General features: G+C 34.3%; 1 protein-coding gene across 2 annotated transcripts in view; it reads left to right on the top strand.

The window, feature by feature from the left end:
- MAN2A1 (mannosidase alpha class 2A member 1) overlaps positions 1–26,410 on the top strand; it is a 170,313-nt gene that overhangs the window by 75,796 nt on the left and 68,107 nt on the right. For both annotated transcript variants that reach the window (XR_011525210.1, XM_008521233.2), the window contains exons 6-12: positions 345–518; positions 3,282–3,468; positions 7,322–7,499; positions 13,283–13,482; positions 16,555–16,737; positions 20,811–20,919; positions 22,209–22,276. Coding sequence is in view for 1 of the 2 variants with exons in the window: in XM_008521233.2 (XP_008519455.2) it covers positions 345–518; positions 3,282–3,468; positions 7,322–7,499; positions 13,283–13,482; positions 16,555–16,737; positions 20,811–20,919; positions 22,209–22,276 (1,099 nt within the window). In the remaining variant the exon portion in view is untranslated. The remainder of the gene's footprint in view (positions 1–344; positions 519–3,281; positions 3,469–7,321; positions 7,500–13,282; positions 13,483–16,554; positions 16,738–20,810; positions 20,920–22,208; positions 22,277–26,410) is intronic.

Genomic DNA, 26,410 nt, shown 5'->3' with positions numbered 1-26,410 from the left:
AAAGACAGGACTGGAGATCCTAGAGGGCCGGGACTTGGTCTGTTCCTTTCTCCAGCTCCATTGAATGCCAGTAGCTTTCTAATATCTACAGGATGGCAGAGTGCTTATTTCAGCTTCAACTGATTAACTTCCATGTGATTCCCCTGTCTGAGAGGACATGGCAGTGGCAGAATCTTCCCATGAGGGAGTCCTCGTGGGAGTGCTCCCTAAAGGGTGATGCTGGGCAGCTCCTTTATCTTAGAAGCCAGCAGACCATAGGACTCTGGTGGGTCTGAATGTGTTATGACTTCTTTTTATTTTGTTTATCTGTTAAAAAAGATAACTCTTATTTTCTTTATCAACAGGAGTGAAACCTCGGTCCGGTTGGGCTATTGATCCTTTTGGACATTCACCAACTATGGCTTATCTTCTAAAACGTGCTGGATTTTCTCACATGCTTATCCAGAGAGTTCATTATGCAGTTAAAAAACATTTCGCATTGGGTAAAACGCTGGAGTTTTTTTGGAGACAGAATTGGGGTATGTAGGGTTTGATGAAAGTTGAAGCTCTCACTTGATCTAGATGGTATTTCACAAGGGTTATGAACTCATGCTGTTACGGGTTTTATTCAGAGTGTCAGTCTTGAAAATCAGGTTGCCTAAAGATAACACATTCTTATAATTATTTTTCCCTTGTATTTGTGTCAAGATTCTTTTAAGCATTGGTAAAGATATTTATCTATAGAATATTGTAGATTCTTTTTTATGCCTAAAGGAAGTAAAATATAAAGAATCAGTGTTCTGCAAATAATGCTTTCGCTTCTATTTTTAAAAGCACCTGTTTTATCACAAAGTTAAATGTGCATTAGAACTGATATTCAGTCATTTATCTCATATGCAGCCAGTGTTTCTTCCTTCCATCTTTCCTGTCTCTGCATCTAGTAAGAACTGCCTTTTAAAACTTTAATCCTGTCCTTCTACAACAGCCCTCATATTACCTATATTGCAGTTTACACTGTGTTCTGTGGGCATCTGGATGTTCCAAGGACATACTTTTCCAGCTCTTTGCGGGGGGAAAGGAGATGAGATTTAGTCCTTTTGGGAGTCTTTGCCTTTTGCAACCCCCATTTAATTCAGAACACCTTATTTTTTATTTATTGAGTCCTTATTATGAGCCATGCATTATGTTATATGCTTCATATCCACTCTCTCATTGAATCTTTATAATTCTCCTTTAAATTATGTTTTATTACTAGCCCTTTTAAATGGTAGAGAAAGGGAGGCTTAGATATGTGAAGCCGTTTGCCAAAAGTCTTGGCAGGTGGTGGATACAAAGCTGAGGTATGAGTTCAGTTCCATGCAGTTCTGAAGCCCAGACACCTAACCCCCCGGCATACACTGCCATCCCAGTATTGAGTTCTCAGCAAGATTTCATCTGAAAAAAGGATTCTGTTGCTAAAACAATGTACAGAAACTACTGTATTACGTCATACTTGCTTTCCTGTGTAATCCAGACCCTCTTGAGTGTTTTGGAAAAGTCACTTGTAAATCTAGACAGTAACTTTCTTGTATGTACTGCTGTTTTTTCAATAAGGAAAGAAATTAGCTATATAATTTTTATTCTGGAAAATTAAACCTGTAGGGAAAACAAGAACTTGTACGGGATGGTACCCTGTATAGTTTGATCAAATGAAAAGGAGTATATTGATTTAAAAAAATGACTATTAATTTGAAGAAGCCCTACTTAAACAATTGCCTACATTCAAATTGCCCATAAATATCAGTCAGCGAGAAATTACTGAGTATTTTTATGTACTTAATACTGCGCTAGGAAGAAATATAGAAAACATCCTTGTCTATAAGAAAATTAAGTCTAATTTGATAAAAGACAACACTAAATGCCCCAGATAAACTGAAATGTGTAAATGAGCTGCTAAATAGTACGGTGTGAGGAGAAGCAGTGGGGTTGAGTATGGTCCTTGATGCGTAGGAGAAAGGAGAAGGAATTTGGCATCAGTTCTGGGACGTGTGACAACCTCAGTACAGATAGCACGCATTAGTGACCCGTATCTGTGTTGTCACGTTTGTGAATGTGATTCATTGAAACTGACAGCACAGAAATATACAGATTATAACAGCTTTAAAATTTGGAAAAGAACTGGTAATTATTTTAACTAAATGGAGTATGAGGTAAAAACTGGAATATTTTAAACATTTGATAGATTTGGACATGTTGCTTTGAAATTATGTTTTAGAATTAAGTTCTTTGTGTATTCTGGTTCTTTGTGTATTCTGGTTCTTAATGAAGCAAATATTTTCATTTTCTTAAGTGTAAATGTTGCTCTTTTGTTTGCCCTTTTGTCTGTCTTTATTATAAAAGCAATGCATACCCATTCCCCAAAATTTGAAATCCTTGCATAAATAAAGGGAGAGAGGTATTTACAGGTCAGGATTTTACAACGTATATTTTACAAAGTATATTATACAAAATAACCACTTTTAACTACTAGTTAAGTCCTCCAATCTCACTTAGTGTTGGCTTCAGACCTCTCAAGGGCAAGGGCAGTAGTATCAACACATACTAACATTGAAGTTTTAGTTAAAAACAAGTCTGCATCAGGAATCAATACTTGTTTTCCATATCTTTTTTGTTTGCTTTGTTTTTATTCTTCTTTTTGGTCTTGAAAATTCCTTTTACTTTTCCTGTGCTCCCTTCTTGGTGAAGAGACCCCCTGGCTGTTTATTGGTGAACGTCCAGGGGACTCCATGAACTCTGCTGGTTGCCCTTCCTTTTCCTCACTGCAAGTAGACAGGAATTTGCAGGGGATTTTCACAAGCCCCGCCTTTGGTCCTTTGTTCTTCCAGTTCTGCCTTTTGCTTTCTTTCTCTCTTCTTCTTACCCAGCCTCTGCAGTGAATGCAATGGTCTCTCTCAGTGTGTCCTGTTAGCTGAGGTGGGAACAGATGGGGCAGGAGCTGGCAGCCAGGGATGGACACGGATGAGCCGGTTATAACTTTTGCTTCTGCTCAATTTGTATCCTTCCAGCAGATACTGGTTCATAACAGGGCTTTTCTGTCTCAACCAAGTGTAGATAGCAGAGGTTGGTAGAGACCTAGATAGGAGCATCTTTTTTCAGTCTGGCGGTCATTAAAAGCTGTTGGGATTTATGTATTATTAGTAGTTTTAAGGGGTTGTTGGTTTAAGGTAGAGTTTGCATTATATATATATAAAGTACTGGCATTTTGAACAGTTTTGGGAACAAAATTTATAAATACAGGTTTGTCTGTTGGCTCTTTATTTTAGATCTGGGATCTGCCACAGATATTTTTTGCCACATGATGCCCTTCTACAGCTATGACATCCCTCACACTTGTGGACCTGATCCTAAAATATGCTGCCAGTTTGATTTTAAACGGCTTCCTGGAGGCATACTTGGTTGTCCCTGGGGAGTCCCCCCAGAAACAATATTTAATGGAAATATCCAAAGCAGGTATGAAAATATGCATTTCATAAGACAGCATCTTGAACAAGCAACCATTAGTTGCTTGTTGCTGAAAGGTTGAATAATGGGCTTCAGTAGCCAACATTATCTTTGTTCGAGGTATTCATTCAAACCAGATCTAAAGCAAATTAAAAATACCAGAGCCTGACTATGCCTCTTATGTGTTATAACTTAATGGAAAGTGAACAATAGTAGATCAATATACAATGGATAACCTATAATACACTGTTATTACCATCTCTTTTGCCCTCATTATAAAAGCCTTCTACTGTGTTTGATTGATTTTGTGTACTTTTGTTGGTAGTAAAACTTCTGGTCTCTATTGTATAAATTGGTAAGAAAAGCAACCCAACTGCAAAAACACATTTATTGAAATGGAACACATAAAGAGTGTAATTATCTGTTCCCTTAATAACAATTTCGATAATAGTGAATGCTGCCCAGCTCTGATGAATACACATCTTTGCATCTTTCTGATGTTTTTTGCTTACAGAAAACTTTAATTAGGAATATTTATACTTAAAGATGTTTAAATAAAAATCAAAGGAATGAATCATTTTTTTTTTAAGAAGAAAATTGTGCTAATCTCCTTAAACAAAGTTACCCATAGTTCTAATTTGAGTGCTTTTAAAGTTTAATTTCTTCACTTAAAAATTAGTGGTGTATAATGCATTAAAATAGAACATTGTATTTTAATATAAACCACTCACTTCTTCTAGAAAAATAAGATAGCCTTTTAAATAAAGTAAGATCTTTGCACTGTGCTTTATCAAATCTATTTATTTTAAAAAATTGCCTTTAAAAAAAATGTGCATGAGGAGGAAGGTGAGATTGGGTCTTGAGTGAGTCCTTGTGTTCATAAAGAAAATATTCCAGTGTCAGCGTCTCACTGTGGCAGACACAGAAGTATTTGAGCATGGTAGCTTTCTTGAAGCCTTGGATCCCTTCTATCAAAATCGGACTTTCATAGTCGTTTTGAAAAACTGTTCAAGATTAGGGATCAACCTGGTTTCATTTTCTTGGTTCCTGCAGCAATGAGAATCAGTGAGGAACACTGCTTTCCAGGGTTAGGCTAGTTAGCCATAAGAGAATAATCCAGTATATTATGTAGCAAAAGATGTAGTGAAAATGAAGAGGTGAGGGGGAAGAGGTAACCTTACCTGTCTACTTGGGAAAACAGCTGTTTGTCCCTGAATCAGGTATTTACACTACTCCTCCCAGGGCAGGTGGTCAGGGATAGGGAACTTCTGGAAGGGTAGCCAGATGCTTCAGTTGAGGAGTCCCAGTGCATCCACAGGTATTGTGAGGCCCCTCCTTTTCACTTTTGGGTGCTACTGAGAGTACCCAAGAACCATTTTGTGTAATCCTTTTGTTGTGTCCTCTAACCCTTCAAAGATTGCTCCCCAAGGAGCATGCATTGTGCTTAGTCAGTTCCAGTGATTCTGAAAGTGATTTCCAGGTACCTGGGGGCATACAAGTAAATGAATCTATATAATACTTAATGTAGTTTATTGGGGTTTTTTTTGCTGAGGAAGATTTATTTGCTGTGAGCTAACATCTGTTGCCAATCTTCCTCTTTTTGCTTGAGGAAGATTCTCTCTGAGCTAACATCTGTGCCAGTCTTCCTCTATTTTGTATGTGGATCATTACCACAGCATAGCCACCAATGAGTGGTGTAGGTCTGCGCCTGGGAACTGAACCTGGGCCGCCAAAGCAGAGTGCGCCAAACTAAGCACTAGGCCATGGGAGTGGCCCCTTAACATAGATTTTTTAAAAACTTCTCACGAGTCTTGAAATCTTAACTCTACTGGTTACTTCACATCCAGGTATCACCTTCCTTTTGACTCTGTGATGAGATTAAACACAGGCATTCCAGCTTGATGGCACTTGATTTTTTTTTAAACCCTAAAGAAAATGAGATTTAACTGTCATATACAGGTAACGTGTTTGATACTTTCAGTTCAGTAGCTTCCTTTACTTTTTAAATAAAGAAATACCATTCTCCGTCAAGTTCAGTTTTTGGTCTGTATTTTACGTATGATGATGATTTACATGTCAGATGATTTGATGTTTCAGGGAATTTTTGTTTTGTTTTGTTTTAGTTAAGTTGACATTTTTTACCTGGTAGAATAAGTGAGGAGCAAATTGCAGTTGCACGTCCTCAGATGTGATGTTGGTCAATTCATTCCTCATTAGTTTCCTGTATAGTTAGTGAGTATCCACTACTGGCCAGGTGGCATAGGTTGGTCCCTTGGCTTTCCCAGTGTTAACAATTTCTGAGCAGGAGCTTGGGAGTTAGGATAGAAGGTGAATAGAAAATGTTTATGTTTATAATTTAATTAATGTTTATGATTTCTTTCCTCTTATGTGTTTTACACATATATGTGCAAGATATGGTATATTTAGTAGTAAACCTTGGGATGCATTTAAATCACATATCCTTTTTTCCTTTGTTATGGTCATTGCTTGTAGGATCTAGTTGGATGCTCAATCATAGTATATCGTATATCCGTGATTTATACATTTGGTTTTTCTCCTCTTATTTCTTTTGGTCTTATTTATCTTTCTATGTGATTAATCTCGTATGTTTTTTAGTTCTAAGTAATAATGTAAAATTGTTTTTGGTACATGTGGAATATTAGTAAATTACTAGTAAAAATTCAGTACTCTACTGAAAGCCAATCTTGGAAAACTGTTATATGTTACGTAAGAATATTGTGGTTATATTTTACTAACCAAGTTATTAAATTTTTGCTAATTATTTAATATTTGCAAAGCAGTTTCAGAGACTAAAAAGATCTTATGAGATTCTAAATTTAGTTAAATGTTTTTTCATAGTTTCTATAAAATACCTCTTTCTATCATTGGTGTTCTTTGAGTTTCTTTCATAAGTTTTTTGTTGTGAATTGGAATTTACTTCTGAATAATCCTTGAAGTGAACGTTGGAAGACTAGGTAAAAGGCATTTTGGTCATTTAGCACTGATTTCTTAAGCTTTGGCCTTATAAACATGGAGAACTTCTCTGGTTCTTCTGCTTGTTTTATTTAATTTTCACAAGCCCTTCCTCTTAGGGTATTCTCAAACTTCCTCAAATGGTGCCCCAGTTCAGCATTTCCCAAAGGGTTTTCTGCAGAAAACTAGAATATGAAATGTAAAAGCATCTGAACACATTGTGTTTAGCTGACCTTTTGAGTCATAGGTTAGAGCCAAGAGAGGTAAAGACCAAAATAGGTCATTCACCTCCTAAGCTTTATCTTTTGATCAGTATTGAGAAGAACACCATGACACAAATACTCAGATTATTGATGGCAGGTGTTAAATGAGTTGATTTTCTTCCTTTAGAAAAGGAAATATGGTTCTATAATTGGTTTGGTTCCAAATATTATACTTTTTTATGTTTAATCAGGCAGTTTTAGATTAAATTAGAGAAAGAGGTATTAAGTCGAAGCAAGCTTCAAAGTTGATTTAGATGAGAAATCCGTATTGTTTTCTTGGGCTAAATTAAAACATGGGCAACCTGGGATCTAATCTCTGGTGCTGACTTTTAGGAGGGCATTGATACCCCCAGTAATTATGTGCCACAGTTGGTATGTGACTTTATTTCTCTAAGGATAATCCATTGGAAAGCTATGAATTTTCCCTTTGATAAGAATTTAGGAGTATTTTAAATGGATAATGTAAATAGTACAGTAGTTTAAAAAAATGTGCCTTATAAATAAATTGCTAATCTAGAATACAGGTAAAATATGCAATAGTTTCTATTAATATAATACACTTTTTAATGAGTTGTCCCATTGTCTTTTTCTTAATACTATTCATATTTTCCCCTTTTCTTCTGTAGGTCTAGGCTGCTTCTAGATCAGTACCGAAAGAAGTCAAAGCTTTTCCGTACTACAGTTCTCCTGGTCCCACTAGGAGATGATTTCCGCTACCGTGAACACTCAGAATGGGATTACCAGTTCAAGAATTATCAGCTACTTTTTGATTATATGAATTCTCAATCTAAATATAATATTAAGGTAATGAGAAAATATTTAGTTATGATACTGTATTCGAAGTTGAGCCTTCATTTTTAAATGAGGCTAAAACACAATATCTTTAGTTTCTTTGTCCTGCATCCCAGTATTTCTTAGAATATGTAGTTCTTAAGTAAAAATGTAACTTATTAAGGGGAAAATTATCTTATACTCTAGTTGCATTTCTAAAGTTGTCCCTTTCTTACCACTCCTTAAGGATTAAAGAGGCGTTACTTTTATGTCGTTGAAACATGCACCTACTAGGTTGTGATGTTCATTTTTCAGTGATGTCCTGTTTTTCTACCAGCGTTGAAAGTTTGCTTCTCTCTGACAATGGCATCCTTGTGATTTAGTAGTGTGACTAGCAGGTGCAGATGAACATGTCATGAATTTTGCAAACAAATGTCCTGTGTCCAGAGAAGGTACTAGCATTTTTCTTAGATGAGAAAACTTCTAAAATTAATCATTTGCCTGTAGTTTTTTATTTTCCCCATGGAAAATTTAAAAAGTACCCTAGAGTTTTGAGAATAACAGAAAATGTGCCCTAAAGTTTTGAGAATAACACAAATATCCTGCTTCTCCCCATATCCATGACTCAGCTTCAACATTCATCAACTTAAAGTCACTCTTGCTTCAGCTGTACCCCCCTGTCATCTCATCCATCTCCCTAGGATTATTTTGGAGCCAATCTCAGATGTCATGTAGTTTCATCTGTAACCATTCCAGTATGTATCTCTAAATGATAAAGGACTCTATTTAAAAATATAATCTTTTTTTTTTTAGATTTTATTTTTTTTTCATTTTTCTCCCCAAAGCCCCCCAGTACATATTTGTATATTCTTCGTTGTGGGTCCTTCTAGTTGTGGTATGTGGGACGCTGCCTCAGTGTGGTTTGATGAGCAGTGCCATGCCCACACCCAGGATTCGAACCAACGAAACACTGGGCCGCCTGCAGCGGAGCATGTGAACTTAACCACTCAGCCACAGGGCCAGCCCCTAAAAATATAATGTTGATAACATTATCACATCTAAAAAATTAACAGTAATTCAATAGTATCGTATATCCAGATAGATTCAAATTTTCCTGATTTCATACAAGCATTTTTTAAACAGATACTTTGTATGAGTCAAGATTCACACAAGAGTCATATATTAGACCCTATATGAGAAAATTAATTATCCAACATGTTTACTATATTCACATGGTAACCTTTAAGACAGTAGAAGATCTGTGAAAATACTGTAGAAAGGAAGGGATGTTACTGTGTAGGAAATTAGAAAGCTGATGATGGATCATATTTTATGTAATGAGAATTCAAGTTTATTAAGTAAACTTGAATAATATCAAATAGATAAATAAATAAAATGTCATTTATTTAAGATAGTTACCATTGAATTTCTACCACGGTGTGAGCTCTGAGCATCAGGACTGTGTTTAAATCATTTCTATAATCTCAAAGATGAAGCTCATACATGAAACCTTGATTAGAGGAGGGCGTGCGTGTATATGTGGGTGTCTTATCTCTAAATACATCTTCCTGGAGAACGGTTTGAGGTCCATAGAAGACATTACTGCCTGATTCTGAAGAATTAAATCCTGATTTTACTATTTTACCTATTTCTTCCTTGTTTGCCCACTAGAACAACTTTTTGAAGTAATTTTAAAAATTGAAGTATCACGCACATAGGAAAAGGGCACAAATCATAGTTGTACAGAGATTTTTATCAAGTTTAAGAGCCCCCATGTAGCTATCAACCCGATCAAGACGTAGAACATTTATAGCACTCTGGAAGAGTCCCTCAGATGTCCTCCGAATCGTTACTAACTCCTGCAAAAGTAACCACTATTTTCACTTCTATCACCATGATTAGTATTGACTGTTTTTAAATTTATAAGAAAGAAATCTTAAGTGTGTGTTATCTTGTGTCTGGCTTTTTTTGCTCCATGTTACGTTTGTGAGAATCATCTATGTTGGATGTAGCAGTGGTTCATTCATTTTTAATGCTGTGTGTATCTTGAGTATCCATTTGATAAATATACCACAACTTACCCATTCTATTCTTGGTGAACATTTAGGTCGTTTCCATTTTTTTGTCTATTAGAAATAAAGCTACTTTGAACATTTTGTGCATGTCTTGGTATACATGTGTATAAGTTTATATGGGTCTAAAATGGGATAGGATTTTTGGTCATTGGATATACACATAATCAACTTTAGTGGATATTGCCAAACAATGTTCCAAAATAGATGCACTAATTGTTGCATTGTATGAGCATTTCAGGGGCTCCATTTTCTTACTCACATTTTGTGTTATCATTTAAAAAGAAAATTTTATCCTTTGTGATAGATTTGATGGTTTTATTTTGTGTTTCCCTGGTAGTTAATGAGGTTGAGCCTCTTTGTAAGTTTGTGGCTATTTGGGTATCCTCTTTTGTGAAGTGCCTGTTTAAGTCTTTTGATGAGTTTTTATTAAATTGAGTTGTCTGTCTTACCATTAATAGTTCTTTTATTTATTTTAGACTGAGTCTTTTTTCCGTTAAAAGTTACACAAATGTTGTCTTTCACTTTGTAGCCTGTGTTTTCTCTTAATGCTGTCTTTTGATGAACAGAAATTTTTAATTTTAATTAAATCTAATGTAACAATATTTTCCTTTATGGTTAGTGCTTGTTATGTTCTGTTGAAGAAGTTTTTGTTTACCCCATGGTCATGAAAATGCATTTCTTATGAAGCTGCCCTCCAGAAGCTTTATTGTTGTACTCAACATTTAGATCTACAGTCTGTTTGGAATTGATGGTTGTGAATCATGTGACAATAGAGATCAAAATTCATTTTTGCCCATATGGATATCCAGCAGCCTTTATTGAAAAGACCATAGTTTGCCCATTGCACTGCAGTGCCATCTTTGTCATTAATTTTGAGTGAGACTGTATTTGTGTGGATCGGTGTCTAGACTCTCCATTCAGTTTTGTCTATTTGACTAATCTCATGCTGTCTTAATTACTACAGCTTTATGATAGAACTTAATATTTGATAGTATAAGTCCTCTAATTTTGTTCTGCTTCTCAAGATTACATTGGTTATTCTTAATTCTTTGTAGTTCTGCATTTGCTTAGGATCAACTGGTAAATTTCTACACACACCCTGCCTGCCCCCACCACCAAAAGCTGAGATTTTTTTGGGGGATTGCATTGAATCCATGGATCAATTTGAGTACAATTAATTTCTTTTCAAATATTAGGCCATTTAATCCATGAACATGATATATTCTGTATATAAAAGTACAATTGACATTTGTTTTTTAACCTTGTATCCCATAACCTTGATGCATTTCCTTTCTTTCTAGAATGTTTGTCCCTCAAGTCCTGGCTGCTTTGATTGCCCTCAGATATCTTCAAATTTTTTTTTCTCTGTATAGTTTATCTAATTATATATATTCTCTGGGATGTTTAAAGTTACTTTGTCTAAGCTGTAAGCATAAGTTTATTATTATTTTCTTTTAATGAAAGTGAGTAATTGAGTTTAGATGGCTAAAAACTTCACATTGGATTAGCCAAGACAGCCAGTTTGCCATTGATCACCACTGATTTAACAATTTGTGTAATTTTTCCTATGTGTTGTCCTGATAGAGGAGTTTAAGATTATCTTTAAGATTGTTATGTTTAAGATTTAATTAGTTGCCTTTTAATGTAAAAACCATTTAAATTTTGGGGTTTCTTTTTTTAGGTATCCCAAATATTTAGTTTATTTGAACTACCAAGAGACTCCATGACAAAGAATTTACTTGAAATAATTTCTTTTGAAACTACTCTAACATAGATACAGGATTATATTTGAATCCTTTAAGATTGAATTAAGTTTGTGAGAAAGCCCACTAGGCTTCTTACATAAACTTTGCTCTGGGAAGTTGCCAAGAAGGAAGTATTTTCATCCTGGTTAATACCAAAAATTAATTGAAATATATTTAAAGGGTATACTGATTGTTAATATCAACTCTGTAGCATGCCATAGTTCCCTAAAATCTGAAACTGAAAGGGATTTTTTTATCTAATAGAAATCTCTTATATAGATCAGCAAAGTGAGACTAAAAAATATTTAGATCGTTCACTATTTTGCCACTATACTATGTATACTTCCCTGAGCCCATCCGTACCTATTGGGTCTGAAGTTAATGCCATTTTTCCTTATATTTGTGACCCTCATTTCTTGTATGGTTACACATATGCTTATATTCTGCTTCTTTGTAATGCAATAAATGAATAATAATACAATGTTAGCTAAAATGTATGAGTGCTTATTATTTGCTTTAACTTTTTAAAGTGCTTTACTTTGTTTAATTCTCTGAACATTTTCTGGTAGGTACTATAATTATTCCCATTATAGATGAGGAAGCTGAGGCACACATAGATTAACTTGCCCAAGACACATGTATTTAGTGAAGCCAGCATAAGAGTAGATAATATAGTTGAAAATTGCTTTTCTTTAGTGTAAACAGGATTTAGAAATAATCATCTATTTTGCTGTTACAAAATTTATCGTATCTTAATTAGATTATAATAGCATATTTGTCTTGCTAATACCATTGTTGTTTCCAGTTGAAATTTTTTTTACCTTTGCAATGGAGAAATAATAGTTAAAACTTACCCCATTATTTACCGGTTGTGTTTCTAAGCATTTTACTTAGAACCTTATTGGCTATAACACAGAAAGACACATAGACATTATATAGTATGCTCAAAACCACAAGTTAGTAGGTGGTAGAGAGAGAAGTCAAACCCATGCCATCTGGATCCAGGTTCTGGCTGCTCTTAAACACTCTGCTAGAGTGCTGCTAACTGTTTTTAACTGCTTTTAGTTATTTTTCTGACATGTTGAATCCAAATGGCCTTCAATATCTTTGTGTGTGTGAATGTGTATGTTTACGTATGTATATATAAGGTAGGAAAATACAAAATTAGTGTCTTACTATTAAAGGGAACACATTCCCTATTGAATTATCTGTTTCTATCTAACAACGCTGCCTTTTAATATCTGTTTACAGGGTCTGGTATAATGTTTCTTTCTTCTTTTGATTTATAGACTAGTTTAGGCTCATAAAGGTGGATTTATGTACTGGGAATTTAAATCATTAGTCAGAAAGACCTTTCATTTGAGCAGTCAACCTTGCAATTCTTGTCTCTCTTTGTGTTTTTCTTCTATTCAGTGTTACCTGCTGGTAGAGAAAGTCCATTTTTTTTTAATGACCTGCTATTCTTAAAGTCTCTCCTTTCTCTCTTGTAAGAACTTAAACTAGAGGGAAGGAGAGGCCAAGGGAGGGTATGTGCATATGATACATGAAAATACTTAATGACTAACAAAACTGTTCTTCCAGATTTCTAGAACATTTTGCTCAAAATGTCTTTGATTATTGCTGCTTCCTCTGTCCTTCATTCAAGTCTGTATTATTCCATGCCCTGATCCTTGCCCTCTTTGAAATTCTAGAGATGTGTAGGAGTTTTCAGATCCACAAATCTGTAGATTTAAATAGCTCTTCTTCTAAGAAGAGCTTAAATGTACACGTTTTCTCTTAGTTTAATTTGGTACTTGATGCAAGTCAAGAAAGAGTCACTGAGTATTTTTTCCCCTGCTTTTGAGTTTTGTAAAATCTAAGCTATATATTCATCTTAACTTGGAGGCAGCATCTTAAATATTTATTAGTAAATTTTCCTTTCGGTGCTAGGAGAAATTTTAAGGTAGAGATAAATAATTCAAATGTAACTTTTTTTTTTTTTTTTTTTTTTTACCAGATACAGTTTGGGACATTATCAGATTATTTTGATGCAGTGGATAAAGAAGATGCAACCCGTCAGAATAGCCAATCAATGTTCCCTGTTCTGAGTGGAGATTTTTTCACCTATGCCGACCGAGATGATCATTACTGGAGTGGCTACTTTACATCAAGACCCTTTTACAAACGAATGGATAGGATATTGGAATCTTACTTAAGGTACATTTATCTTTAGATAGCTATGTTTATTTATGCACTTTTTTTATGTTATCATAGCGTTTTTGTAGAGTTCTGCATAATCTACAACATTTATGCAGTATTAGGATGTGCTTAATGTGATTGTGAAATCTTAATGCAATCAGAAATATGTCTCCAAAGCATAATAAAATTATTACGTGGGTTTTTGTTCTGGAAGGAAAGGCAATTATGTAATTAGATTTTCTGGGAGTTGTATTCTGTGTTTTCTATTTTTCTAATTAACACGTGTATTATTTGCACCTCATGATATTATTCAGTGACATCGTCCTGTGTGTCTGCAGGTTGTTATTCAAGCAAGCTGAATTGTTGGAAACAGGGGCAAGGGTCAAAAGGAGCAAAGAGGGCCTCTCAGCAGCCAAAGCGTGGGCCTCAAAGTACATGCTCTAAAGCTAAACTAATGTGGGAGAACTTTAGAGGCTCCATCTCAGTTCTTATTTATTTATTTGAAACACATTTTTATAGGCATGCTTTTCTACTTAAAGAATAAAATTTGAAAGAGCTGAGAACTGATGGGGGCAGAGTGCTTGGTTAAAAAAGTAAACTGACATGGATAAGACAGAAAAGTCAATAGAAGACATAAAATCAGGCTAAACTGGCATTATCCAGTAGAGCTTTCAATCACTGTCCAATAGAACTTTCTGCAGTGATAGAAATATTCTATTTCTATTTCTACACTGTGTTATATGATAGCCACTGGCCGCATGTAATATTGAGACCTTGAAATGTGACGAGTGCGACTAAGGAACTGAACTCTTAATTTCATTTAATTTTAATTAATTTAACTGTAAATAGCCATGTGTGGCTAGCAGCTATCACGGTGGAGAGTACAGTTCTAAGTAACAGAGTGTGATTGCTTTTTGTTTTAGGGACTCCTGAGGCCTTTTCCAAGTGTGTGTAGCCTGGGAGAGTAATTTCTTTTCATTATGAATTTATTTTCAATTCAGTTCAAATCATGAATTCTTGATGATTAATTTTCATGATGATTACTTTTCATGGTGAATCTCAGTATTAAAAATAAGTTGTGGGGCTGGCCTGGTGGCGTAGTGATTAAGTTCATGTGCTCCGCTTTGGCATCTCGGAGTTTGTGGGTTCGGATCCCAGACGCGGACTTAGACACTGCTCATCAATCCACGCTGTGGCAGTGTCCCACATACAAAACAGAGGAAGATTGGCACAGATGTTAGCTCAGTGACAATCTTCCTTAAGCAAAAAGAGAAAGATTGCCAACAGATGTTAGCAACAATCTTCCTAACCGAAAAAAGAAAAAGTTGTACTTACCCTTTTCTGTGTACCAGTGGAAATTGAGTACATTTCAGAAATCCTTTTGATAAAAATCATGAATTTCTTCAAGAGTTGGGCTTTGATATAGTAGGATGTGTTCTTATTTTTACTGTTGTGCTGTTATCATCTTTTCAAAAGCCTAACCTTTGACTGGTTTTTTTGGGGGATATTCACAAATATGCCAAATAAACACATAGTATTGTATTTATAATAAAATGGTATTTATATATTATAGAGTTTTATGCATTCTTACCTAATAGAATGTTAATTAATTATCTATTACGTTATTCTAAAGTGTCACTAATAAAAACAGAGCAAGTACTAAATACTGTAGAGATTCTTTTGGACCCCTGCATGACTTTTAAGGGTCAGGTATTTTTTAGTGGCAGAGCTGAATGTTGGTTCAATGTTACTTTATTCAACTTATTTAAGGTGAAATAGTTATTGCTGGTAATAAATTTTGAAAATTCGACTGCTTTAAAATAAACCAACAAAACACCATATAATAATTATCAATTTCAAAATGTAATCAATTTATTTGAACATAAGTTTATTGTCTCAGAATAGTGATATTTCATCCTAATGCCCATTTGTAAAAAATATGGGTAAAATAGAAAAGTATAAAGAAGAAAATATTCTTAAAATTCACTTTTCTACATTTTGAGGTATTTAGGTGTATGAGCACTCTTTTTAAAACTAGGATATTTGCTATGGATGTATGTGAACAAATACACACAATTTCCTTAATTCAAATTTAGCAGTTCTCATGCCATGAATTTCGGAAGGGTTAGAATTTAAAGGTGGAGATTATTTAGTATTTAATTATTTCAGCAATTTAAGGAATTCTTTTTTTTTCTTATAAATACACTTTGAATTTCTCCTTTTTCCTGATATCTTGATACATTTTCAAGCTGCTTTGATTTTCTCCCTGTTGTCCTTAACATGTTTGGCATAAAGAACCTTCTTTTATTTTTTATTCCGTCAAGCCTTGTCTTTTTTTAAAGAGCTTTTTTAGAAACCTATCTTGAACCATATCCTCTGATGAAAAAAGGTGAAAATCATAAACCCCTTTATTCTTGCTCAAAAGCTATTCTTAGACTAAAGTGTTTTTTCTTTGCTTTAAAATAAATGAGAAAAGACAGCATATGTTTTATCATCTTTCAGTTTATGTTGTTAAATTCTCTATAATTGTCTGTTATCATTCAGTACCTAGACTAACCCTTGTCACTCAGCCAGGGGGCCATCATTTTTTGCTTCTCCTTTACATTTAGTCTACTCATGTGACCATGCATTTTCTGCCACCTCTCCTCTTAAAAGTACATGTATGAGAGTAAATGGCTTTCTGGTGATGTCCATGGTATATGTCTGCACTGCTTTTGGAGAGAAGAAAGGACAGAAACATTTGTCTAGTTCTTACTACTGTGTTGAGGTATTTTTTCACTGGGTTATACATAAGTAAACCCATCTTGCTTGCCAGTAGGTACTGGCTTCCTTCTAGGACCATCTCGAACAAGGGCCCCTTATATCAGCATAGATGTGATGTTCTTTGATGATGAAGAATTTAGATATATTAGATGGATACCGTGGTAGTTTTATAGAAATGTTTGTTATCAATATCTTTCTTATAAATTGTTTGTACTGAAATTGTGGATTTTTTTAAAAACCAAATTTGAAAATGTATCAATGTCAATATTTTAAATAGTAAACGAAAATATCTTGAAATAAAAATTAATAACTGTTTTATGCAATTAGGGCTGCTGAAATTCTTTACTATTTCGCCCTGCAACAAGCTCAGAAATACAAGATAAGTAAATTTCTTTCATCATCCTATTATATGGCGCTGACAGAAGCCAGAAGGAATTTGGGACTGTTTCAACATCATGATGCTATCACAGGAACCGCAAAGGATTGGGTGGTTGTGGATTATGGTACCAGGTAATATAATTATTGAAAAGTGATCTTAAAACAACATCTTTTTAAATTTCAAGTTGTAAGCTTGTATCTTTTGATGAAGTTGTTAATGTATATCAGACCACATTAGTAATGATATCTCTCATAAATTTTGCTGTAGAAAAACACCACCAATGTTCAAAGCGTTTTTCAAGAAATCTGTTGACAAAGTACTAGCTGTCTCAACTTTTTATTGCAGTGCATTTCTGCAAGTGGAGTAGTAAAACATTATTATAGAACTGATCCTATTTTCTCTTAAGTACAGTGTGGTAATTGGGATTGCCTTCTTGACTAAGGATTTGGTATCAAATAAATCATGGTTATAATCCAGGGAGCTAAAGAGCCCTACTTCATTGTATAGCAGTTTAATTTCATCTTATTTCATAGCCAGTTGTTCTTGGATACCTCTTTTTTTTTTTTTAGAGGGACATTGACAAAAAAGTATTAGTGTAGAAGCAGAGCCAGGAAGTAGAACCTAGGAACGTTGTCATACATGGATAATATGAGAAATTAGGATGAGAAGAGATGGCCTGCGTATGATATCAAAGCCATCTTCAGCTCTTTGAAGACTTGTCAGATGAATGAAAGGGCAGAAGCTCAGTTATTTTCGGATTGCAGAATTGGGAACAATGAGTACAGGTTTTGGCTCAGAATAGCAGAGGACTTTGAAAATAGTGCTTCCCCATAATGGAGAAGCTTACACTTTGCCATAGTGGGACTTCCATGTCATGCCAGAGTTCAGATTACCATTCATTAGGATCAGTGCAAAGAAGATTCCTACAGTGGGGAAGGAGTTTTGACTGTTCTTTTACTATAGTTTAGATTATTGTTTCTTCCATATTTTTCTCCCTAAGAACAATGGTGTGCTTTGATAGTATTTTAGAATTATTAAAAATATGCTGTGGTTTTCTTATAGATTTAAAAATGAATCTCTTTTTATAAATATTTTCTTCTGAAAGTGTACACAGCACGTAAAGTCAACATTAAAAAATTGATTCGCAACTGATATTACCAGTTGTAATAAGTGTTAATTAAATTTTTAGTTACAATATTTTGACTGCCTTTCTAGAAATTAGGGAAAAAATATTCTTGAGGTTTCGTTAACTGACCTGAGTCCTTAAAAAATATATTCAAGGTAGTATCTTGAATATCTTCCAAATATTCTTGTGGCAAATGTATTTGACATCCATCTGTTGAAATTGAGCTGGACTTAAAGTGGAAAACACTCATTGAATGATAATGATGTTGGTATTTCTCCCACAGAAAGCATTTTTGAAAGTAATAGCTCCATTTTTTCTTCTCACTTGCTCCTGTCTTCTTAGTTTATTGAGAGTTTAAAGTGAGGCTGCTTAGAATCAGAGCAGAGCAGAGCTCCTAAGAGAAAATACAAAAGTCATTCTCCTACACTACCTACTTGCTCTCCCTCTCTGGCTGCCATATTGAAGGAGATTTGGATACAGGTCATTGAATTTTTGCTACAGAACGTTTTCTGTCTCATAATCTTTCCAGAAGGCCTGTCATTAATTTCTACAGATGTTTGTATTCCTTTTAGCTTGTAAAAACATCCCTGTACAAAATTGCATCTTAGAGAAAAAAGACAATAATTCTCAAATTGTACTGGACATTTGTAAATTTGCTTTGTGAGCACTTCACACTTCATTGAAAAGTAATAAACAATTATCAAGTCATTAGCATAGACATTTTAAGTAGGAAATTTCAAGACGCAAGTTAGAGAATTATAAACAGAGGCAGTTAGCATTGGGTGTTCTCTTTTCTTGGACTATTGACTACTGTTTATTCAGATGTTGGCATAAATGTTCCTGTGTACAAGTGTATGAATTAGGGGTTGCATTTGGTTGCTAGTAACAGTGACCCAAAACAGGATAAATCCTATCCTGCTTATTTTTATGCCATATGGAAGAAGTCTGCAGGCCACTGGTTCAGATATGACAGCTTCACAATGCCATCAGCACTCCAGGCCCTTCTAGCTTTCTCTTTCCATCTAAGGGTGACTCTTAGAGTCATGCTCTCAACAGTAGATTGAATGTTTGTGTAATTATAAACTGAAGAGTGGGAATGCATCATGCCATATTTGGAAATTCTAATCATAGCAGAAAAAAATGAATTAGACTGGGACAGTGTTTGTAATGGATATTCAGCTTAAAAGTGGATAACGGGGCTGTGTGGATGAGAATAAGATCAGTTACAGAAAGATTTAGAATTTTGCCAGTTCTAATTAACTTTTAATTAAGGTAGGTAGGAGAAAAATTAACAAAGGGTGAGTGTGAGGGTCCCAACATGTAGATCCAACTATTGAATGACAAACGTAATGACATCTTGAAACAGCAGCAATGATAACAAACTAGAAGATTCTGATTCCTAAGTGATCTTCCCTGAACTGTTCCATAATAACAGGATAAGGACATGTTAGGAAATTAGAGGCTCTGAGAAATCTCACATTGATGAAATGTTGAAACATTTAAAATTTTGTTTTACCCAGTATTTCCCAAACGCACTTACTGTGTTTAGTTTAGTTTTAAACAAAACAGCTTTCTATATCTTGAGATAGCTTTTGGGGAATGCTGTGCTAGTCTTTCGTGTTCATCTCATTAGTAGACTGCATGTGTGCCTTTGGGGTGTGAACATTGATTCGTGCATTCGCTCAGTTTAATTAGGACTCTTTAATACGCTATAATACATATAAGGTTTTAGCTGTTGGAGAGCATGACTTTTATTCTGTAGGTTCAGAAGACCTAATACAGATAGCAATGTAGATAATAAAAATAAACTTAGATTGAGGGATTTGTTTCCATAACTGGATTGTATTCATTCCTATGGTCTTTTAGTCTGATGAGAACACTAGTTATTATCTAGGGAAACATTTGAATAGACTGAGAAATTTAGCTGGAGGATGACCTGAATTCAAGTTCATAAGATTTTAACACTATGTTTATAGATTTACTATGTCAGTTTATTTAATTAATAATTTATTGATCATGATCATATACATCTTTGAAGATTATGCTCTGCAAAAACAAGTGATTTCTAATTCTTTTACTAATTTTTTGTTGTTGCATGCCAACCAAAATGTTTTTAATGCACAAATCCAAAATTGCTTTCTGTGTTGGGCAAAATAATATAGTCACTCTGTAAACATAGTAGTTTCAGTCTGGTGGTTAATTGAAAACATGGTTAGCAATGTTTGTCTACAAATTTCTCCAATATGAGTTTACTTAGGGATGCCTTCCTGCTCTATAAAGCTTTAAAGAAACAAGATTGAGCTTGAAGAAAACTTTAAGCAAATTCTTTTCGCATGCGTAGTACTTCAGCAATAGCTGATAATGTACCAAGATTATATCCACGAATTGATCTTGAATCACTTGATTCATAAACATCCCTTTGGTTCCTCAGACATAAAAATACAATTTGAATACAGTTAACAGTTTCGATGACCAAGAAAAGTAGCAAGGACAGACGATTTCCTTATCCAGACCTGTGAAAAACTTTCGTTTTTCTTACTCTCTTCAACAAGAAAATGAAATTAAATTCAATGAAATAGCTGTTTGAATTCTTGGGAATTTGAATTCTTTGAAGTGTTTATACTGATTGAATTTTCTTGTGAACAAGCTGATCTCATGTCTTCTGTTGTTGTTTCAATGCTTGTTAAAGACTTTTCTAAAGTAAAGTATCAAATCTTTACTTTTTGGTGGAATGCCTTAAAGCTAACAAAGTGATTATGCTGGACATTCTTAGTATTTGGAATAATATTCAGAGAAAGTATAAATAGTTTGAATAAGTGTATGTGTTTCAGGTGTGTCCAGAAAGTTTTCTGTTTTAAATGAATCTTTATCAATGATATCTTCTGATAAACCACTTTTTTCTAAGTACATAGTTATGGGCAAAAAAAAAAAAGTCAATTCATTATAGATTCATTATAGGTTTCACTTAGAATACAGGACGAAGGTAATGGTGGTTTCAGCATTATTACAGAAACTAAGAATATTGTGTACAGATGTTTGAATTACTTCTCAGTCTAGTAAAATTTTTGTTTTTCACAGACTCTTTCATTCATTCATTAATTTGAGGAAGATAATTGGGAATTCTGCACTACTACTTATCTTGAAGGACAAATACTCATATGACTCTACTGATACCGTCCTAGAAATGGTTAGTTGATATCTTCTATATTCATCATAAAAATGTGATTCTTTTGTTCTTGGATTGGAAAAGGGGATGATAAGCTTAATGAACAGAAACATTGAAATATAGTTATTTCTTTTTATATTATTTGAAAGAATTTGTATCCGTTTATATAAATTACCTGTGTGTTCTTCTTTCCTCTTAAGTGTATCTGTTTGATTTATAGTGTGTCTTTTGTTCTGACTAAATCTAAGCATGAAAAATAAAACACTGAATTTATTTCAGGGTATGTGGAATGTAGAAGCTTTTAGAACACTATTTAGATGATATTGTAAGGTAACTGGACATTATACTTAGTTATTTTGCTTGGCTTTAATGAGAAGCCCCTTGATATTTAAACTTCTGTAAATTCTTAATGTATTCTTGCTAACCTTCAGTTTGAATGATCCTAAATTGCTTTCTGTTTTCAGGATGAGTCCATGCTGTGGGCGGTGCTGAGATACGTGTAACAGTAGGGCAGTGATGGAGGAGTTAGGAGATTAGCTGTTAGCTCAACCTCTGCACCTGATTGTGTGCGCCTTGAAACAGTGGCTTCACATCTCTGAGCCCTCATTCATTTATCTGTAAAATGGGACGATAATATCTCCATGGCTTATGTCGCTAATAGGATCAGATGAGGTAGTAGAGCAGACTGCTCTGTAAGGAAGAACACGCTGTTCTGCAGCAAGAAAGAACAGTTGAAAAAAATGGTTGATTACCATCCTCTTCACACTTCCACTTGGCAACTCAGATATTTTAAAATTGTAATTTACTTATCATTGGAATCTATTGTGAATGATAGGCTTTGAAATTTTACATGTAATTTGAATTTACACATCTGGAGTCAGAGATACAGCTTCAATATTTCTATAGACTGCTGCTTATAATCAGACTATGATTAGACGTTTTCATATTAGAGTAAAAAATACAATAAATGGACATACATTTCTTAAGGATATGAAACATCATATAAAAGTAAAGTAGTAAAACTTTTTGCAGAATTATTTCTAGAACCCTGATTTATTTGGTTCATAAGAGGAACTACCCATTATGGACTCTAGTCCCTGTAGCGTATCTGCACTTGGAGTGTAAATACATGTATACACATGCACACACACAAGAATTATCTATTTTGAACTTTGATGGACTTTATATAGCTGGAAAAAGGATTTTTTTTCCTGTGGTGCCCTTTTCATGATTTTTGCAAGGTATTATTACGTAAATAATTTTGAAACTAGTTTTAAAAGTAAATTAATAATTTTTGTTATTTTTTATAGGATTTAACACAAAAATCACAAAGTTCTTTGCCACGAAAAAGTGTAATAAAGCTGAGTGCGGAGCCAAGGTAAATACATGATTTCTCATAAACTTTTACCACTTTTCTGCCTTGACTTTTTTGATTTTTATGATTTTATTCTGTAACCAGCATATATTTTGAGGCAGTATTTCATTTAATCAATTTATTAATTTAAAACATTTTTCTGAAGAAATGAATTTTCTCTCATGAGTGTGTCATGTTCAGTGCTAATAGCTAACACAGGCCTTGGTGCACTGATGGCCGAATAAACTATTATAACAGTATTACTTACAGATATTTGATGTGAGATGGTAAATATGTAACTTTATGATAAAAAATTGCCTTATATTTATAATATTGATTACTTTCAGAGTACATTTTTTCTTGATTAACTTTTTGTTTACTTGCTTTCATTAATCCCTGATCCTAAATTTTTAAATGAAGAAGGGAACTTAATTATTGTCAGAAGATAAGTGCTTTTACTGTAAATTATTTACTAGATAGCTGTCATTGTGCTGGTTGACCTGCCTCATTTTAGCACTATTGATTTATGTTAAGGTAAATGAGAAAAGTGTTCAGTTAACCTAAAAATGGGACATTTAATTGGTGGCTGTCTCAGATTTGCAAAGAAATGTTTTATGTTTTTATTGGCAATTATTTAACCAAGTTACCTGTTTTTAACGATCAAATATCAGTCAGTTAGTATCCAGTGTACTCCCAGATACGCAGTGTATTTTTTTAATATAACTTTTTACTGTCTAAATTGAGAAATTTCTTATCATCTCTTCCAAATTGCAGGATAAAAGAATAATTGTAAGGAGTAATTTGTGGTTTTAACTAGGTGTATTTTATTAAAATTATTTTAAAATAAGTGGAATTAAAGTATTACAGAAAATGTACAGTTGCTAGTAAAGTTAAGATTTCAAGCCTTAGCTGACTAAATTTCTTCAGTAAGTAGAGACTTAAAACGTATACAGCTCATACTTTAGAACAAGAAAAGTATTTTTTTAGCAATAGTAAAGTATCACTAAAGTAATAGTAAAGAAATTCTACGTCTCTTTCTTTTGGCCAAAAAAGAAGGGATTAACTTGAAAAGAAAGTTTTTAAAGTCTTGCTGAAGTCAAAGGCTTTCATATTGCCAAGCCGTAATTAGGATGAAAGAATAATGATACTGCAATCACCAAATGTTTTCTTTGTCTTAAAATAAGTGACGTTTCAATGCATGTGGGGTTATATGGCTGTTTCTTAAATATCATGTCCAAGATAGACTGCAGGGTTATTTGGCTTTTTCTTAAATATCATGTCCCTCGTAGACTGTGGTGTTAGTAAATCTGTTTGGCTTAGGCATAATCCTCTTATCTTTTAACTTTTTTTTACCTTTTTCTATTTTGGTGGGGGGAAGATCTTTGTTTTTGCTGACTGTATGAATGGCTTATGCTTGCTACAAGTAATTCATGTCCCATGCCTACCCCAAAATAGTCTTCCTGTGGGTGCATCTTAGGGTGGGTGAGGTGCAGAGGGGATGGGGCCATGATGGGTCAGAGGAAGAGATGTGCCCTGTGGTTTCTCTTCCTCCTACTGTCCTTACCTTAGTCAGCAGTAAGTGATAATTTAGCCTTCCTTATACTGGAGGAAGAAAGTTAGGAGATATAGTTGTATTCATTAAGGAGAAATATATTTTGAGCTTTAAATTAAGTCATTTTAATTATAGATAAACATAAATAGTCTATTTTAAATAGGCTATTAGTAAAATGATCGCTTTTTGATATTTCCTTTTAACAGTTTGTATTTACATAGTGTTTTTCATCTTAATATTATTTCTTCACAGTTCCTTTTTACCAAATATCAGTGCTACCATTTCCACAGTTAGGTGAATTGGGAATACATATGATTATCAGATTCTTATTTTTACCTTTACGATCCGTTTTGTACTTTAGAGCCTCATGAATAGAACTACTTATATTTTTGGTTTTAAGATCTATATTTTATCTGTTAGTTACAAATTATCTGAGTTACTGATCTCTCAGTAAAACCAGGGGAGGATGGAGGAATGATGGTGGCCTTTAAAATGGAAGAATTCATTGATAGTTTTATTTAGCAGATACTGAGCTGTCTTTACTTTAAATTGAAAGTTTCGGAGATGTGGCTGAGATTCTTTCTCGTGTTCTTCATGGGTCTTCTATGATACTCTAAGGCTTAGCATTATTTTGATTAGTTATAAGGGTAATTCTTATTTGAGCAACAAATTATTAATTTAAATAAAACATGCATTCTCAGTGTGGGAGATATCCTCCCCAGGAGGGTAAAAATTGGTTCTTGGGGCGGGTCAAAAAAACTTACTCTTTTTAATATATAAAACACAGATACATACTAGTACATAACAGACATACATTTCATGTGTAGTATTAAAATTCTGTGGAGGAATGATGAGGAAAAAATGTCTAAAAGGAGTCTTTAAGGAGTTTCTAATGTAAAAAAGGTTGAGAAACACTGATCTAAACCTATACAATTTAAATAGTAAATGTAAATGAATTTGATCATGCTGTTAATAATGTTAATTATTGTTAGAACCTAACAGTTTAGTTTGTGAGTATTTAAAAAGTAGTCTGTAATCTGCTGACAGTGAAGTAGTACATGTCGATGTTCCTAATTTAGTTCACAAGGTTATGCGAGCTGTGTAGTGTATGCATTCATAGTCTTTATACAGAAGCGGGTACACTTAAGAGTTAAAAGTTAGGGTACCCTGAACAAGTCATAAATTTTCTAGCCTTAAATAATCCTTAAACGATGTTTCTGTTTCTCTCTGCGTTCATAATTGCCTAAGGAAAGTGATTGTAAAGAAAGTTAATGCAGAGACTTAGAGGATGAGGAGCTTTTAGGACACCCAGGCTGCAAAGTGAAAGGCAGACAAGCAGAGATTTCAGTCTTCTTTCAGTGTTCCGTCTGTGCAGAGTGGGCATAAATGTTGCCATAGCACAGGCCAGGAAGCCACGTGGTTTGACAAGGTGTAAAGGAACTTGTTTATAAGGTGGAGAATTCTGAATGCCAAGTATATTATCAAAATTACATTGAGATAGCTTCTATAATTCTGAAAATTTAATCTTTCAAGTAGAAACGTTTTTAGTTTGAGAGTAATTTATTCAAACGGCTATTGCAAATTTACCCTTCAGTGCTTATAATTTTTAGCAAGGTGTTTATTGGTAAGGAGTCCTACATCTCTTTTGGCTGGAAAAAGAAGGGATTAATTTGAAAAGAAACCATTAACTGTGGAGACACAAAGAAAGTCAGTGTCTTCTGGGCTTGGGTGACTTCAGAATATCAGCTGGATATAAAAAGTACTTAATTCCAGAAAAGACACTTGATACCCCCATTGCCATGTACTTGTTGAATGGTTCTCTGTGGGTGGCCTCCCAACACCACTAAAGTAATTTCCTCTGGTTTTCTCTATAGGTGCTTTTCTTTTGGATCCCAGTCTTGATTAATAGCATCATTCTCTTTTTAGTTGTCTAGGTGCTGAAACCCCAGAACCACTTTGACTTCTGCCTTTTCTTATTCCTTAAGTTTCATCAAGTGGAGTCTTTTGGATTTTGCCTTTCTCATCTCTAACATCAATCATCTCCTCTTTTCCTATTACTTTCTGGTTTTGAGCCATCCTTTATGTTTTGCTTGAACTACTGCAATGGCTTCTTGCCCTTTTATCTTCAATTTCACTGTGCCCCTAATTTATTCATGTAGTTATCAGAGGAATCTATCCAAAGCAGAACTCTGAGAAAGTTACCTGGGTGGAAACAGCAGGACTTCTTAGGACATAGCCTCAGAAGTTCTAGAAGGTCATTTCCACTACATTCTGTTAATCAGGCAAGTCACTAAGGTCAGCCAAGATTCAAGGGGAGAGGGATTATTCTCTGTTGCTTGATGTGAGGAGCATGTGCGGGAAGCAAAGGGAATGAAGGCAGTCATCTCTGGAGACTGTCTACCATAGTTCACCTGCTGGCTACCACAATTCACATACCTTCCACGTCCAAAATGTTCCACCCTCCTCCCAAGATGCCCACAGTCTCATCGCATTATCATATTGGCCCCAAATTTTCATCTAAATCACTTCCAATATGGTTCACTCGTATGGCTGGGAATTGGTATTGGCTTATTTCTGCCAGTATGATTATTTGAAGTTAGTCCTGC

The sequence above is a fragment of the Equus przewalskii genome, chromosome 13, assembly GCF_037783145.1.
Source record: "Equus przewalskii isolate Varuska chromosome 13, EquPr2, whole genome shotgun sequence".
Taxonomy (NCBI): Eukaryota; Metazoa; Chordata; class Mammalia; order Perissodactyla; family Equidae; genus Equus; species Equus przewalskii.
Note: the sequence above shows the minus strand (reverse complement) of the source record. Positions and strands in the feature narration are given on the sequence as shown.